Below are 17,775 nucleotides of genomic sequence, written 5' to 3'. Positions count from 1 at the left end.
TATGGAGACAGTAGTGAGAGTATGAGAGGAAGGAGCCAGAAAGATAGAGCAGATAGGGGGAGGGAAGATAGTAAGTAGAAGACACGACTGAACATGGGTAGAAAAATACTTCATCCTCTCAGGAGAAATTCCTTCATCCTCTCAAGGAGGTAAGAAAAAGTGAGATGGGGTGAGACAGGAAGCTGAGGTACAATTTTTGATTCAATGTTAAGGAAGACATAGAGAAGAGGCTCGAACAGTTCAAAGCTTATTGAAGGTAAACCTAGATAAAGAAAGCAATTATTAATTCATTTTATGAATTTTTCTGTTGCAAATTGTGACAGACATATCCTCCCCATTTCATTTTTTCTCTATAAAACACATGGAAATATTTTATGGATTGAGTTCCTGTTTGTCCTGCACAACTCAAATCTCTTGTTTGCTGTTTCAGTTCATTATTTGTGTTGATCTGAGTTCTATGTGTTTTGCATTTCTGGAAACTAGCATAGGGGGACCTCAATAACTGTTTGAATTTCTAGGTGAAGAAGAGTCTGAAGATTTTATTTGGCTAGTAACCATTACGGGGGTTACGGTGGGAGACGAGGATAGAATAGCAGGGTTAGCAAGAGAGAACTTAGTTTTTGGCCATCCTTTCGAGCTAAGCCCTTCTCCCATTCAGTAGAGTCCCAAAAGGCAAAGCCAAACACTATGTATGAAATAGCGAAGTTGGACACTCCACTGAATGGACAATGCAACAACCTCCTGGAAAAATCATACCAACAAAAGCTTAGCACTTAAAGGATACTCTGAAGTAGAAAGAGATAGTAATGACTTGTTTTATATTCACTCAATTACTTTCCTTTACTGATTTTTAAGTATTTTGTTTTCCCAAATGCTGAGAATTTAAGAAGCCAAAGAATGTGGAAGGAAGAACAAAACCCCTCATAATGTATCTAAATACAACTACGAATATTTTCCTATATTTATTTCCAGTCTTTTCTCTCTATATAATTTTTATAAGATAATATTATCCATACCACATTAATTTTATTTTTTCACATTATAGCAGAAGCATTTTCTCATATCATTAAAATATAATATATTTTATTATATATTATATTAATAAATATAGTATATTAATAAAAATAGTATATTATTTTTAAGTGCATAATACATCATGAGGTTTCTCATATTTTAGTTAACTATTTCCTTAGCTAAATCTTGGCTCTGCTATTTACTAGGCTATTTAGTTAACTTGTTGGACATCTAAAATATTTCCAAATTTTCATTTTTATAAGTTGCATTGCTAAGAATACCTTTGAATATAAAGCACTTTCTGTACTTCAAGTTACTTTCTGAATTACTATATAAAACATATAACACCATTATAGTTTTGTACTTATTATCAAATTCCTTTCCAGAGACATGTTATTATGAAGCTGATAAGCAATATATAAAATGGGTATATAGTCAATAATATTCTCCCACTTCTAGGAATATATCCCAAGAAACTAGAAACACCAATTAGAAAGGATATATGCACCCCTATGTTCATAGCAGCACAATTCACCATAGCTAAGATTTGGAAACAGCTTAGTGCCCATCAGTAGATGAGTGGACTAAAAAACTGTGGTACATCTACGCAATGGAATACTACGCTGCAGTAAAAAAGAAGGAGTTCTTACCATTTGCAACAGCGTGGACGGAACTGGAGAGCATTATGCTAAGCAAAATAAGCCAGTCAGAGAAAGATAAATATCACATGATCTCATTCATTTATGGAATATAATGAACAACATAGACTGATGAACAAAACAGATCCAGAGACAGAGAAACATCGACCAGAGCATTAAACCTCAGAGGGAAGGTAGGGAAGGGTGAGGGTAAGGCGGAGAGATCAACCAAAGGACTTCTATGCATGCATATAGGCCTAACCAATGGACACAGACACCAGGGGTGTGAGGACATGAGTGTGTGTGTGTGTGTGTGGGGGGGGGGGTAATGTGGGGATAAGGACACATACGTAATAACTTAATCAATAAAGAAATAAAAAAAGACTCTTGATCCAGATCTAATGGTGACCGCAGAGGTTTCCTATGGTCTTTCCCCCAGGGTGCCCTGTGAAGGCTGTCCCTTCACTTTCTGAGATATCACCTAATGAATCCTTATAACAACCCTGTGAGGTGGGCTTATCTCCAGTCTACAGAGAAGCAAGCAAATGGCAGAGAAAGAAAAAGAAGAGTTTTCTAATACCATACAGCTTGTGCATATGACCCTGGGATGAAAGTAGAACTTATTTCTTCTGATGCCCAGTCCAGGGCTTTTTCCATTATATAAATCCTTAATCTCTGGGAAAGAACCTGTCTTAACTCCCTTATCCTTTCATCACAGCAGCAAGATTTGTTCAGGTGCTCTAGCTCAGGTTTCTTCTCAGAATGTTTCTGCACCCAGCGGCTCTGTTCATTTTTATTTCTGAAGTGTTCCCTCTGCAGGAGCTGACTCTACTTCTCCCCAATTAACTTTTATGTGCAAATTCCTGTAGTAATGAAATTGCATTTGTGAGTGTTCTCTCACCTGGTTTCTTTATAGTGCACCTGGAGGAAGAATGCATTTCTGTGGCCTTACAGCATCCTCTTTGCTGAGGGAGGAATTTGTAGGACTGCCTTCCTGAAAGTAAACCTTTTATTGTTTTATTGTTTTATTTTTCTTTATTGATTAAGGTATTACATATGTGTCCTTATCCCCCCCATGGCCCCTCACCACCCCCCATGCCTCACCCCCCTGGTTTCTGTGTCCATTGGTTAGGCTTATATGCATGCACAAAAGTCCTTTGATTGATCTCTCTCCCTTACCCCCACCCTCCCCTCCCTTCCCCCTGAGGAAAGTAAACCTTTTAAATCAAACATTCCTTGGCTTAGGCACAACTTTGATATTTGCAGAGGTTACCACTTGTTGATAATTAAAATGCACTGGTTCGTGATATTGGCAGCTAAGCACTGTGGCAGGGTAGAAAAAACATGGACTTTGAAGCCAGACAAATAGAGTTTGAATCTTGGCTCTGCTATTTACTGGGCAATTTAGTTAACTTGTTGGAGCTGATTTCCCCCTTTTTCACAATTGGGTAATAGAGTAACGATATCTACCTCACAGGGTTACTGTGAGGATTAAGGATAAATAATAGATATTTTTCTTATGATGAACTGAGATAGCAGAAAAGTGCAGTCCTCTCCAGAGAAATCAGGTCAAATGTGTGTGGCACTTCTTCTAGGTCCCCTCCCGCTCCACTCTCCTTCCTGCCCTGCCCCGGGAGGCTTTCTGTCCTCGGAGGCTGAAGCTCTGTTGCATTTTTGCAGTGGGGAGTCCCAGCAGGAGATCAGAAGGAGGCAGCAGAATGAGATCATGTTCATCTCCTTCCTTTCAGAGTCCCCCAAGGCTGTGTCCCAGAGAATAATCTCCATTTTCAAGGCAGTTCACTCCCTCTATGACCCTCTGCTCTTAGGTATTGGTGGCCCATCCCTCTCCTTGTCCCTACAGCTTGGAGGGGTAAGAACTGCATTATCAGCTGTCCAAGAACTGCACCATCCTCGGTGGGTTCCACTTCTCTACTCACATCTTCTTTAATAGTCTCTTTACTAAGCCCTCCGTTAATGACCCTAATATGAGTGTAGTGTCTTATTACTCCTGGGACCCTAGCGGACACATTGTTCCTTATTGTGTAGTCGAAAGTATATTTGCTGTTAGAGCATCAGCCCAGCATGCCAAGGTTGTGGGTTCGAGTTCCAGTTCAGGGCACATACAAGAATCAACTGAATGCCTAATGCAACAACAATTGAAGTTTCTCGCTCCCTTCCTCTTTCTCTCTTGCAAGTCAATAAATAAATTTTTAAAAAATGAAAGTACATTTGCCTAAGTTTTTTATTTGATGGAGTTTGGCACTTATGAAAGTGCATCTGCCTAAGTTTGTCTTATTTGAGGGAGTTTGGCACTTTTAGGAAACAATAAGAATGGATGGTGGTCGTTGCTTGCCATTTGACAGAAGAAAAAGGTAGTAATGAAGGATGGTGATGACACAACTTTATACACATTAAAACTCATTTAAACGCGGCAAGCAACAGCATGAGTATTATCATCTCCCTTTTGCAGGTCTGGAGAAAGCTCAGAGAGGTTAAGTAACTTACCTAAAGCTACACAGAATGCAATTAAAGAGCTGTCGTTCTAACCTATTTGGTTCCAAGGTCCACACTGTTATAGTGAGGCCCTGGTACCTCCTAGGAAGTTATAAAGGCTGAGAAGGGCCACCCCATCAGCTCTCATTTTTCAATTAAATCCATTTGCCTTTTTCAATTTCTTTATGTTACAAATTCCTATAGGAAATTATCTATTAATGATGGTCTTTAAATGATGTCAAGATAAATTTGTTAAAAATATGATTAACTTAGGAAAGCCTCAGGTCAAATCCATAATTTGTCTGATTTCACTTGTTAACTCAAAACCATTGCATCTCTAACCAGCCTTTCCATGGTTGCCCCCAAGGGTACTCATTAAATACTAAATGGGTGATGAGATATTTTGAATGAGTTTTTCTTTGGTAGTATGTAAGCTTTCTACAGCATTTAGATTTTATCCCCTCCTCCTCAGGTATGGAATATTTAGTTAGTTCACAGTTTATATTATTTCTGCCCACTTCTTAAATTGCTCTAGGTGAGTAACATAATTTTACATTTTCTGAGAGCTAATAAAATGCTTGGCATTGGAACTAATCAGTAAAGATGACTAAATTCCTGGAGGTATACTAGCTGAGAACTTTGTATTTGTGGGTCAGCTCTTTCCACAGATGAATAATGTGTCAGTTAGGGTCCCAGGAGTAAGCCCTACACCCTTAAAAATCCATATGCACTCAAAGAACCATATGTATCCTAGGAACTCATACTCACTATGCATTGTTCTCTAACTTCAGGTAAGCATTTTCATTGACCCCAGAAGAAAACGTTGTTCCTCACTGCCCTTAAGGGCATTGCATCTAAGCATACTCTTAGGTGTCTAGGCATAGTCTTAGCAATAATAAACTCTATTTCTCTAATTCTAGCTCTACCTTGCTATTGTGGGGTCTCTGGCCTTGTTAAAAAATATCGCCCTTTTATTTTTATAAGTCTTGAGGACTGATTTCCTGTTCCAAACAAATCTTTGATCCTTGAGAATGTGCCACTGCTGATTGCTGGAGAGCTTGGTGCTCCTTCCCACTGGCGTGGGGAACCATTGGGTCCTCCCGCAGTTGAGGGCTGGCCTCCTCCAGGGGCCCACAGAGGTTCTGTGTTCCAAGGAGTCCTCCCTCCTTTTGGTGTGTATGCTTTTAAAAATACATACAGTCACTTCATTTTGTTTATTTTTTGAATTATTATATAATTCACACTGCTCTGCACTTTGATATTTTTCAACCATTTTACCAAAACAAACTCCTTCAGACCTTGATCGCTGTTATTCATTTCCATAAACCTCAGACACAAATCTTTTGAGATGCTTAGAAGAAACCCAAAATGGTAGAATACATGCTGTTGTTAGAATCAGTCTGCCCTTATAGAACCTGCCCACATCTAGAAGGTCAGAGTTTTGGTTAGGCATGTTCCCTTAGAGCTGTGGTCAGCAAACTGCGGCTCGCGAGCCACATGTGGCTCTTTGGCCCCTTAAGTGTGGCTCTTCCACAAAATACCGACTTCTGCGCATGGGCCACAAAGTTTCAATCGCACTGTACGTGCGCGCCCGCACGTGGCATTTTGCCGACCACTGCCTTAGAGTGAGTTCTTTCCTAAAAGGCACCTCAACCCACTTGCAAATATACCCTATGAATTTGTAAGTCATGTTCAAATATAGCTGAATATCAGAATGAATACAGCACCATGGTTATTCTATTTGCTTTTTCTTCCCAATCAGAACAGAGAATTTCCTTCTTCGTGTCTAGTGTAAAGTGTAGGTTAGGTTATGAGGCTAGTGTGTCATTCAAGTGGCAACTGCTCTGGAATATTCATTGCAAATTAGTTATTGCTTAACTAGGTAAGCACTTCCTCCAAATCGTTCCTTATAATCTCTTTGAGTCAAAATGGTAGAGAACTCCCTAAATTTACTTAAGAGCCACTGGGATGGCTCACTGTACTGTGGGTTATTGCTAATAAGCCAGGAGGCCATGATGTAGTGGTCAGAGGGCTCTCAGATGTAGACAAGAGTCCTCCGACAGTGGACAAAGCTACCTTCCATCCATTGGTGGAAATCTGAGGGGTCCCTAGCTGTACCAGCAAGAATTATCAAATACCCAATACAGTCTGTGTTTTCATTACATACATATAACTTCAGGTTGTGGCTACCATACCTATTTTTTTTCAGCCACTAGAAATGTAGGCTTGAATATTTAATAGAAAACAGATGGTACTTGAAATCTCTAACTAACATTTAACAAAAGCTGTTTTGGAACTGTTGCTTGGGTGCACTTTTACTGCTTTGAACACAGCATCATTTTAGCCTGTTCTGATGAATGATTTAAGAGTTACTGTCCTACTCTAAGACAGTATTTCGAAGCACACATGTTAATCATACACTTGATTAAACATTTCCTTGCCTTTCTCTTCAGAATGCCAGTTGGCTTTTGAGTGGATAATTGTTGCAGTGAGAGCAGTGACGTTGGAAACAACCATTGCCTGTTTGAGTTACTTAAGACACCACCATGCAAAGAAATACTTCTGATTTGCTTTCTCGGAACAAAAGTGTAAGTACCCTTTGTTTTCATTTCTTTTTTTGTAAAAATGTGTACATGTAACTTTTTACTGTTTGTATTTTAATACTGTGCTATCATAATCAGGCTTGTGAGCAACCGTTGGTTCACTTTTAGTTCTCAGACTGTGTACAGCTTATGAACAAGTGAGGATTTGTTCATTTATGTGACTCGGTTGACATTTGATGGGAATTCTCTCTTAGCCATTTCTATGCTTTACCATTCATTAGCCTACTGGCATGATATTAGACTCCCTGATTTTGAGGTGTATGCAGAAATATGATTAAAAATTGAAACCGAAGAGATTTATGTCTTATATATCAAACTTTGTAGGTAAGTCCAAAAGAATAAATTGAATTTAACATCACTAGGTACTTCAATCAATCACATTCTGTAAGTTCATGTATACAGTGAATAATGCAAATACTTGATCAGTGGGGCATAACTTTCAGGAGCTTTCTATCCTGGCATATGTCTTTAATCTCTCTTCTCCTTTAAAACGTATTTTAAGTAAACATTCTCAGGGCCCTGAAGGAGATTAACCCTTTATTTCCAATTACCAACTGAGCGTTCTTAAGGTACCAAGTTAGTGATATGATTTAGATCTCTATTAAGTTATGAAAGAAAGCATAAACAAATAGAGCAATTCAAAGCTATACAAGGCAGGGATAAAAGTAGACTGTTAATTTCCATCAGGCAAGGTCTAAGAACATGTGCCTTTGTTCATTTACCCAAGGGGGAAAAAGCATCCAAACAGATGTAGTTGTGACGTAGGAACATTCATTTGAAGGCATCAGAAAAACCACAAATGCAAACACATTTCTCTAGTATGGAGAGTCTTTGTGTTACAACAGTAATTCTGTTGTGATGCCTAAGACCATCTTTAATTCTTCCTGTAGTTACCATCCAGCTTTTAAGGGTGACTAAGGCAGAATTATGTGGAAAGGAAAGTATAGTGTGTCCAATAGGGTATCTTTAAAATGGGGATATATCCAGAAGTGTGTCAGTTCTTTGACTGAATACTGATTGTTTTTAATACCCAATCAAGGAAATTCAATGAACTCCGAGGGAATATTCAGATTCATTTGTTTTATTGGTTGGTGTTTGGTTGTATGCATTATTACATAAAATAAAGAGCCATGGCTTGGAGCCTGGAATTCCCTCGATTATTAAACAGTTGCTCATTGGCAAAGGAGGTGACCTGCATACGAATTAAAAAACTGCAAACACATCTTTCTGTTACTGAGCTTTTCTTATTTAAGTTAAATATGAAGCAAATCACTCACTTAATTCTTCTTTTATTGTTTCAGAGACATGTGATATGAAAAAATGTGTAAAGGCAAAAGGGAGAATATTTTGGAAAATTAAAAATATATCATTAAGGATATCCCTGTTCTTTGAGGAAAACATTCTAAAAGCAAATGATTAACTGAGCCATGACTTTAAGGAACTGCGAGTACATAATTATGCTAGGAGATTTCCTATTTAAACTAGCTTAATGCAAACATTTTCATCTTGGTGGAAAGGCTCATGCTGCCCAGATTAGGAGGAATGGAGTTGCCTACATGTATCCCAATGTAAACAGTAGAGTTGTCATTTCACTGCTTCTTAGCTTCTTGAAAATCCACTGGCATAAAGAGCATGCTTCCACTTAATTAAACGACTCTAAGCAGGAGACTGTCGTTTATCAGAGAAAAGAATCTGACATTTTGATTAGTTAGAAGTTGTTACCTTAGAGTTTCAAAAGTTTATTTTGCACTGGTCTAAAAATGTCAACCTCCCACCCCTTAAATCTTTGCTGTAATAAAAATCCAAAATTGTACACATAAAAGTAGGGGTTTTTTTTCCCTGTGTTCAATGAGGAAAGTTTAAAGAATTAATGTGATTTAGAACCTATGTTTTTCTTTGGCATTATGACATTTGAAAATCCAAAGAGAATGTTCTAAATGTTAGAACAGCCTCTGCTTCTCCCTGTGTGTCTCTGTGTATCTTGTAGCTGTCATTGTGCAAAGGCATACAAATGAGGGGGAAACAAGACTTCCTTTACATGGTCATCTTGTTTATCCCTGAACACTTAAATCGGTGTTCATATTTTTCTACTCCCATTCAAGACCTGATGCAGTGTCCCTTTTAATGATTAATGCTCTGAATTCTTCCTTTATTTGAGAGGGGTCCATGAACAATTTTAGCTATAAAAATATAAGCAAACCATTTTTTCTATTTGAAGTGACCTTTTGCTAGTTTTGGAGGATAATTTGTGGTTGCAATGGGTAAAATAGGGAGGGACTGAGCCTATGAGCATTACCAAAGTAAGGGACGGTCCCACGTCTATGCACTTATGGTCTGCTGTGAGAGACAGGCGTTCATCAAATCACACAAATAAGTGTAACCATTCTCCACCATGTCTCCTTTCATGGGTCTCCTTTCAACCTGTCCTCATTTGGTATGGCCTCTTTCCTCATCCTAGAATATAAACTGCCTGAGGACAGGGGCCTTGCCTTCACATAGCTGATAATTATGTGTTAGCAAGATGAGCGAATAAATAAACCATGATAGCTGCTGAAAGAAGCTTCATAGCACAAGGCAGTATGTAATAGGAAGACTTGGCCTAATCATGGAGGTCAGGCAAGACTTCCCCAAATTAAGATGATTGAGAGCTATGATGGGGTAAGTTAGCTTAACAAGACAAAGTGGGAGTGAAGGGCTTCTAGGAAAAGTTAACAAACATGCAATGACTCTATAGTGGGAGGAAAAATGGTGGCTTCAACGTCACGAATAAAGGCTAGAATAACTAACTTCTTGGTGGCAATGATAGGAAGGTAGAGGAAACTGGACACATTTAAGATATTTAGAAGAAAGAAATGATAGAGCTTTTGGCAAGGCTTTGGGTTTGAGATGGAGGGGATAGGAATGTGTGGAAGGTGACTCCTGGGCTCCTGGTGCTCTTACAGGATGGATGTGGTCCTTCTACCGAGATGGAGATACTGAGCGAACACCAAGGAGGACTTGAGGGTGTGTTAAGATGTAGGAACCTGGAGAGCAATATGTACATTTAGAAATTTTGATTTATTATTAAATTTATATCCCCAAAAGATTGTTGATTAAATATAGATAAAAAAGAGGGATACTTTTATTAAATTTTTTACTCATGCAAGTTTGATCCCAAGCTATCTTTACTAGATATACAAGTTGCCATTTACCGAATTAAAATTCTTATGTATCTCTAGGAACTCAAGATGTTAAAATGGGTAGAAATATAGTGACAATCATTTCTAATTTAATTTTTCATTTATTGGAAAGACTATCTATTCCTGCAAAATATTATGTGGAGAAAGTGCTTAGAAATAGCAGCCTTAAGCATATTCTCTTATTTCATCATGAATAAGCAAAACAAGACCTACCTTAGTTATTAAAAACTTCCAAGCATCATTTCATAAAAGCAGGTTTCCCCTCCATTATTTCTGATGCTATAATGTGGTTAGCTTTGATCTATACTTTAGTATATATTGAGTTCTTAAACCAAGAAATAATTTTAAAATTTAATTATTTAAAAAAATTAATTCAAAGTAAGTCAAATAGCATGAACTACATTAATTGAAAGTAAATCAAAGTGATTATATATATATTTTTTAAATAAAGCTACTATGAACATTCATGTACAAGTTTTTGTTTTTTTAAAAATATTTTTTTATTGATTTCAGAGAGAAAGGGAGAGATAGGGAGAGATTGAAACATCAATGATGAGAGAAAAACCATCAATCGGCTGCCTCCTGCACACCCCCACTGGGGATCAAGCCCACAACCCTGGCATGTCCCCTTCACCAGAATCAAACCTGGGACCCTTCAGACTGCAGGCCAACGCTCACTCCACTGAGCCAACCCAGCCAAGGCCTTATATTTCTTATTAAATTGAAAATATCTAAATGAGTAAAATATCATTAATATTCTTAAATATTATATTATAGTCAGACTTTCATAATAAATGAACCTAAATTAAAATATCTTAAGACCAATATATGGTTTTATATATGACAATGAAAGAAGTCCATAAATTTAAAAAGTGGGCAGCTATCCTACAACACATTGCACATAAATTGAAAATGACAGAAAGCAAATAATTTAAGCTTTACATCTTGACTTACATCATTTGTTTTTAGAATACATGGTATTAACATTTATTTGTTATAAAAAAAAGGTTCACTGAATTTTATGGGGCTTATAAAGTTTATAGAGTTTCTGATATATAATTTCTTACTTATTCTAGTTAGAAGAGAACTTAAAGATTTTCTGATTCAACCCTTCTGTATTTTTCTGATAATGAAATTAAAATTGAGGCCTAGGGAGGTGAAATGACTTGCCTGAGTGGTGGCTTAATTTAGTTCAAAAAAGGTGGGCTTTAAAATTATTCAGAATTTGTCTTTCCCTGACTAGCTTATTTCACTTAGCATAATATTCTCCAGATCCATCCATGCTATCCTAAAGATAAGATTTCCATCCTTTGAGACAGCCTGGGGGGACCTGGATAGTATTATGCTATACGAAACAAGCCAGACAGAGAAAAGACAAGTATCACATGATCTCAATCATATGTGAAATCTACTGAACAAAATAAACTGATGAACAAAATAGATCCAGAGACATGGAAACATGGACCAGACTGTGGGTGGGTGGGTGGGTGGATGAGAAGAGATCAACCAAAGAACTTCCATGCATTTATGCATAACCCATGGACACAGACAATAGGGTGGTGAAGGCCTGTGTGTGTGTGTTGGGTGGGGGGGGGGCCCTAGAACATTTGTGATACTTTCAACAATAAAGATTTAAGTAATTAAAAAAGGATAAGATTTGCCTCATTTTTTTTTAAGGCTGACTAGTATTCCATTGAGTAAATGTACAACAGCCTTTTTATCCACTTATCTACTGACTAGAGGCCCAGTGCATGAGATTTGTGCCCCGGGGGGGGGGGGGGGGGCGTCCCTCAGCCTAGCCTGTGCCCTCTCACAGTTCAGGAGCCTGGGGGGGGCGGGGGGCGGGCGAGAGAACCTTAGTGCTGCTGCAGAGGTGGGAGAGGCTCCTGCCACCACCGCTACACTAGCCAGCTATGAGCCCGGCTCAGGGCTTCTGGCTGACGGCGCTCCCCCTGTGGAAGCGCACTGACCACCAGGGGGCAGCTCCTACATTGAGCATAACCAGTGGAACAACCAGTTGCTATGACATTCACCCCCTGGTGGGCAGTGAATGTCATAGCAACCGGTTGTTCCACCATTTGGTCAATTTGCATATTAGCCTTTTATTATATCGGACTAGAGGCCTGGTGCACAGAAATTTGTGCACTCTGGGGGGAGAGGGGGTGGCCCCTCAGCCCAGCCTGTGCCCTCTCGCAGTCTGGGACCCCTCGGGAGATAACAACCTGCTGGCTTAGGCCTGCTCCCCAGTGGCAGAGGGCAGGCCCAATCCCTAGGTGCAGCCCCTGGTCGGGTTCAGAGCAGGGCCAATTGGGGAGTTGGGGCACCTTCCCCTGTCATGCACAGAGCAGGGCAGATTGGGAGGTTGCGATGCCACCCTCAGTCACGCTCAGGGTAGGGCCGATAGAGGGGTTGGGGCATCGCCCCCTGTCACACTCAAGGCAGGGTTGATGGGGAGGTTTCGGTGCCACCCCCTGTCATGCACAGAGCAGGGCCAATCAGGGTGTTGGGGCTCCATACCCTGTCACACTCAGGGGGTTGGGGCGCCGCCCTCTATCACCCACAGAGCAGGGCCGATCAGGTGGTTGGGGCGCCGCCACTGTCACACTCAGGGCAGGGCCGATGGGGAGGTTATGGCTCTACCCTGTCACACACAGAGCGGGGCCTGTGGTGGTGGTGGTGGTGGTGGTGGGGGTGGGGGAGGGGGTTGGGGCGCCGCACCCTGTCACACACAGAGCAGGGCTGATCAGGGGGTTGAGATGCCGCACCCTGTCACACACAGAGCCGCAGGGCGATCAGGGGGTTGGGGAGCTCCCCCCTATCAGGCACAGAGCAGGGCTGATCAGGGGGTTGGGGCGCCTTCCCCTGTCACGAACAGAGCAGGGCGGATAGGGAGGTTGTGGCCCTGCTCCCTGTCACACACAGAGCCGCAGGGCGATCAGGGGGTTTGGGCGCTGCCCCCTGTCACGCTGATCCCAGTGCCGGGAGGCCTCTCGGCTCCACTGATCCCAGTGCTGGGAGGCATATTACCCTTTTACTATGTAGGGTAGAGGCCTGGTGCATGGGTGGGTGCCAGCTGGTTTGCCCTGAAGGGTGTCCTGGATCAGGGTGGGGGTCCCCACTGGGGTGCCTGGCCAGCCTGGGTGAGGGGATGATGGCTGTTTGCAGCTGGTCACACATCCTTCAGGGTGGGGGTCCCCACTGGGGTGCCTGGACAGCCTGGGTGAGGGGATGATGGCTGTTTGCAGCTGGTCACACACCCTTCAGGGTGGGGGTCCCCACTGGGGTGCCTGGCCAGTCTGGGTGAGGAGCTTAGGGCTGTTTTCAGGCTGGGGGTGACTGAAGTTCCTAACCGCTCCTTTTTTTCTTTTTTCTTTTTTTATTCTGGGCCAGCTTTAGCTTTGAGGCTTGGCTCCAGCTCTTAGGCCTCTGCTGCTGAAAGTAGGTTTCTGGCCTTTGCTTACAATGTTGGGATCCTGCTGGCTGAAGCCCGGCAGGTTTCTGGGGTTTTGTTTAGCTTCTATGTTTGTTACATAGTTGCTTGCAGCTCAGAGGTCTGCAGCGGCAGGCAGGGAACGTTGGAGTCCTCCGTCACTGAAGCAAGCAAGCCTCATGTTAGTTTCAAGCTGCCTGGCTGCCGGCCGCCATCTTGGCTGACAGTTAATTTGCATATTGCCCTGATTAGCCAACAGGAAGTGTAGTGGTCGTACGCCAATTACCATGTTTCTCTTTTATTAGATAGGATGGGCACTTGGGCTACTTCCAAATTTTGGCTATTGTAAATAATGGTGCAATGAACATAGGGTGCATATATTCTTTCAAATAAGTGTTTCAGATTTCTATGGATATAGTCCCGGATGTTTTCACTTATATGTGGTATCAAATGAATAAAATAAACTAACAAAGTGGAGACAAACTTGTGGATACAGAGAACAGACTGACAGCTGTCAAAGGGGAGAGGGTTGGGGGCTGGGTGAGAAGAGTGAAGGGGTTAATTAAGCAAAGAAAAAAAGAGAGACTCATAGACACAGACCACAGGATGGTGATTGCCAGAGGGAAGGGTTTTGGGGGCAGGTAGAAGAAATTAAAGGGGGGATAAAAGAAGGTAAAGGGGAGATAAATGGTGATGGAAGGAGAGTTGACTTGGAATGTCAATAATACAATATACAGATTATGTATTGTAGAATTATATACCTGAAACCTGTATCATTTTATTAACCAATGTCACCCCAATAAATTAAATTAAAAAATAACTCATAAAGAATTAAGTTCAATATTTGGCTCTTTCAACTTTCCAGTTGTGGGACATTTGGTAAGTTACTGACTCCAGTATTCTAAAGGGTGATATGAGAATGGTAGCAACACACAATGCTTGATACATTAAAGGCACCTAATCAATTCTATCTTTAGCATTGACCTAGACTCCATAGCTTATAAGTGACATTCCCTGTGATCTTTTCTCTTTCTGATTCCTAAAATGCAGTTAAAGATGGGATTTAAAAAAATCTCTTGCCCTCTTTAACCTCTTTTAAGTACCTAAAAAAGTATCAATGTGGGAAACCATGTTGTCTAGAACAAGTCTATTAAAATTTGTACATTATAGGAAAAATAAATGAAAACATGTCATAAAATTAAAAAGTGATGATTATTTAGATATAATCTGCTTTTTTAAAAACTGGATTTTCTGATTTAATAATAATTAGAAGGAAAAGGAGAAAAGAAGAAAACCTTGATCTAGTAGGTAACCTCTGTCTTGAAGTATTTATTTCCAACATGAAGTGTTACAGCAGAGATTCTCCCATCAATTGTGTGGTATGAAGGCTTTATTTCTTTTTAATGCTTTCAAGCCACCTCATATTGGACTGACATTTTACTTTAACAGGTCTTATCAAAGATTGTGTGTGACCGTTTGGGGTGTTACACCTCTTGGAGTGCTTCAGATCACATTCTTTTTTTCTTGTTCTTCTTCTGGGTACTGGTGCTTTGTTTATACTGAAAGAGCAGAGCATGAATGGGTTTCTCTTGTGCTAACCTTCGGAAGTGTCTTTGCCATCTGTGAAAGCTGGGGGCAATACTTGCTGCACTGACTTTGGCTTAAATGAGACTGAATAAGTCTCATTTGTACAACAGTGACAGATTTAACACTTTTTATTTAAGATCATTCTGTCTCAAAACTATGAGTGGTAAAGTGAAGTTTGGTAAGGTTACTCAAGGTTTCATAGCCAGAATATGCCTTGCAGATGGGATGCGTAATTTTTGTCCACTATTGAGTTGTAATGTCTCCATTGATTTTTCTATTTAAAGCTTACATTTCACTGCCAGCAATGTTTTCATGAAGTCATTTAATTTAATTTAGAGCAGCATTTAGTTGTAAACATCTAATTTTCTTTCTACTTATGTAGCATAGCAATTTAGAAGAGAAAGAGACAGGGTAATCCTATACAATAAAAGCACAATATGCAAATTAACTGAACAGCGGAATGACCAGTGGAACAACCGGTCGCTATGACGCACACTGACCACCAGGGTCCAGACACTCAATGCAGGAGCTGCCCCAGCCCACAAGCCCCAGGCCAGCCAAGGCGGGTGCCAGCGGGGGCCCCCGACCGCCCTACCAGTTGCCCCACAGATTGCCCCTGATCCAGCCAGGCCTAGGGACCCTACCCATGCATGAATTTTGTGCACTGGGCCTTCTAGTCCTATATAATAAAGAGCTAATATGAAAATGGTTGTCATGCCCTCATGCTGTCACACTGTAATGGCTCAGACACTCAACACTGGGGAGATAGGAATGGGGACCAGCCAGGCACAAATGAGCTCACAAGAGGATAATGGGGACCAGCCACGCACAAATGAGCTTGCGAGAGAAGAATGGGGATTAGACAGGCACAAATGAGCTTGTGAGAGAGGAATGGGGACCAGCCAGGCTGCGGCCCAGGAGAGGGACAAGCCGCCCACCCCGTGGTTCCGGGTGCCAGCGGCTGCACCTGTGCCTGTGGCCCAGGAGAGGGACAAGCCGCCTGCCCCATGGTCCCAGGTGCCAGCAGCTGGGGCTGCAGCCTGGGAGAGGGACAAGCCACCCGCCTAGTGATCCCAAGCATCAGCAGCTGCACCTGCACCTGTGGCCCGGGAGAGGGACAAGCCACCCGCATAGCCAGGCATCAGCATCTGCACATGCGCCTGTGGCCCAGGAGAGGGACCAGCCACACACCCCATGGTCCCTGCAGTCCCGGGCACCAGCAGCTGTGCCTGTGGCCAAGGAGAGGAACAAGCCGCCTGCCCTGTTGTCCCAGGCACCAGTGGCTGTGGCCCAGGCGAAGCCATCCGCCCACGGTCCCCTGTGGCTGCAGGTGGCCTGGGCAAAGATGGCCTGGGTCCTGGGTGCCTGTGGCTGGCCAGAGGGAGGGAAACCCAAGTCCTGGGTGCCTGTAACCAGCCGGTGGAGGGAATCCTGGGTCCCAGGTGAGGGGCGAGGCAGAAACGGTTAGGGGAGATCAGGCAGGCAGACAGAGTGCTTAGGGGCGATCAGTCAGGCAAGCAGAGTGGTGAGGGGCGATCAGTCGTGCAGGCAGACAAAAGGTTAGGAGCCAGTGGTCCTGGGTTGCAAGAGGTGGTTGGACATCCCCCGAAGGGTCCTGGATTGGAGAGGGTGCAGGCCTGGCTGAGGGACCAATCCTCCCCCACCCCCCTGCATGAATTTTGTGCACCAGGCCTCTAGTTAATATATAATATAGCTGTTAGAAAATTGTATGAAAAAGTACTGTAGAAACAACTCTGCTTTTAATTAAAAAGTTTAATTTGCTACAGTGGTCGAAACTTTACCCCAGCCCTTTAGCCACCTGTGTTAACTCTATTGGCTCTTATCAATCCATTGGTCCCAAAAGAAAAGGAGCCATTTATAGTGACCCCAATATAAAATTCATGACTCAAGTTTTCCTTGACATTTCTTCAATGAAATATTGACATAGTATGACTTTTCTTAGGTTAAAGATTTAATTTTAGCAGCCTGTACTACTTCTGTTGAAAATATTTTTTTAAAACAATAGATTTACTATTCTTGTATTAAGAATAATAATCACAATCTCCCAACATTAGACTCTGGCATTTTTTGATATTGTGATATGCTTTCACTGATTCAACGTTTTACTAACTTCCTGCTATGGGGGAGCATTGTGAGAAAGTGTAGCAGTCTCTAATGTGGGCTTTAAAGATGTATTAGGACTTTTTTTTTTCCCTGCAAAACACTTCATTGTTTCATTTGGTCCAATGCAAGAGAGGGCTTTAGGGTGGCTAAAAGAACAGCTAGTAGTTTTGGGGAGAGGCTCAGGTAAAAGCCAGACACCAGGGGAATGCAGAGGGGCCCCGCAAAGGCCTCTGGGCTCCAAAGACTCCTAGTTGTGTTTGAGGGTGAGCCTTTCGAAGAGATACTTGCCCAGCCCAGCCTGGGGGCTGGCCAGCCTGCGGAGGTGAGTCAGGTGTTGCCCATCTTGTTGATGAGTTTCACCTCCTCACCCAGGAAGTGGTTCTCCAGGAAGTCACAGAGGTGAGGGCCTGTAAGGAAGAACCCAGGGCCTGCAGCTCCAAAAGGGCCTGGTTCAGGTTCCTCTCCAAGGCCAGGGAGGCTGCCATGGCATCCTGAGTTTTGCCCACTCACCTTGGGATGGCTTCAGCAAGTCCTGGAAGAGAATTTGGCTACAGCACTGGTTTTGCACCTTTAAGAGATGCTCAGCGCCCTCGTGCTTCTTCTCAGCCAACTAGCGAAAAAAGTGGCCCGCACCCTAGAGTGCCACATCCTCATTGTGGAGGTTGAAATAGAAGCCCAGAGAGAGGTAGATGTGGGCAGCCCGCAGA

The 17,775-nt window shown here is 42.1% G+C and overlaps 1 protein-coding gene across 1 annotated transcript in view; it reads left to right on the top strand.

Moving 5' to 3' along the window:
* The window catches only part of PDE4D (phosphodiesterase 4D), a 1,246,395-nt gene that overhangs the window by 243,511 nt on the left and 985,109 nt on the right, over positions 1-17,775 (top strand). The window contains exon 3 of the mRNA XM_036308159.1: positions 6,599-6,733. Within this exon, the coding sequence (XP_036164052.1) occupies positions 6,692-6,733 (42 nt within the window). The 5' untranslated portion in view covers positions 6,599-6,691. The remainder of the gene's footprint in view (positions 1-6,598; positions 6,734-17,775) is intronic.

Source organism: Myotis myotis, unplaced genomic scaffold (assembly GCF_014108235.1).
Source record: "Myotis myotis isolate mMyoMyo1 unplaced genomic scaffold, mMyoMyo1.p scaffold_m19_p_5, whole genome shotgun sequence".
NCBI lineage: Eukaryota > Metazoa > Chordata > Mammalia > Chiroptera > Vespertilionidae > Myotis > Myotis myotis.
The sequence above is the reverse complement of the archived record's forward strand: the minus strand, read 5'-3'. Positions and strand labels throughout refer to the sequence as shown.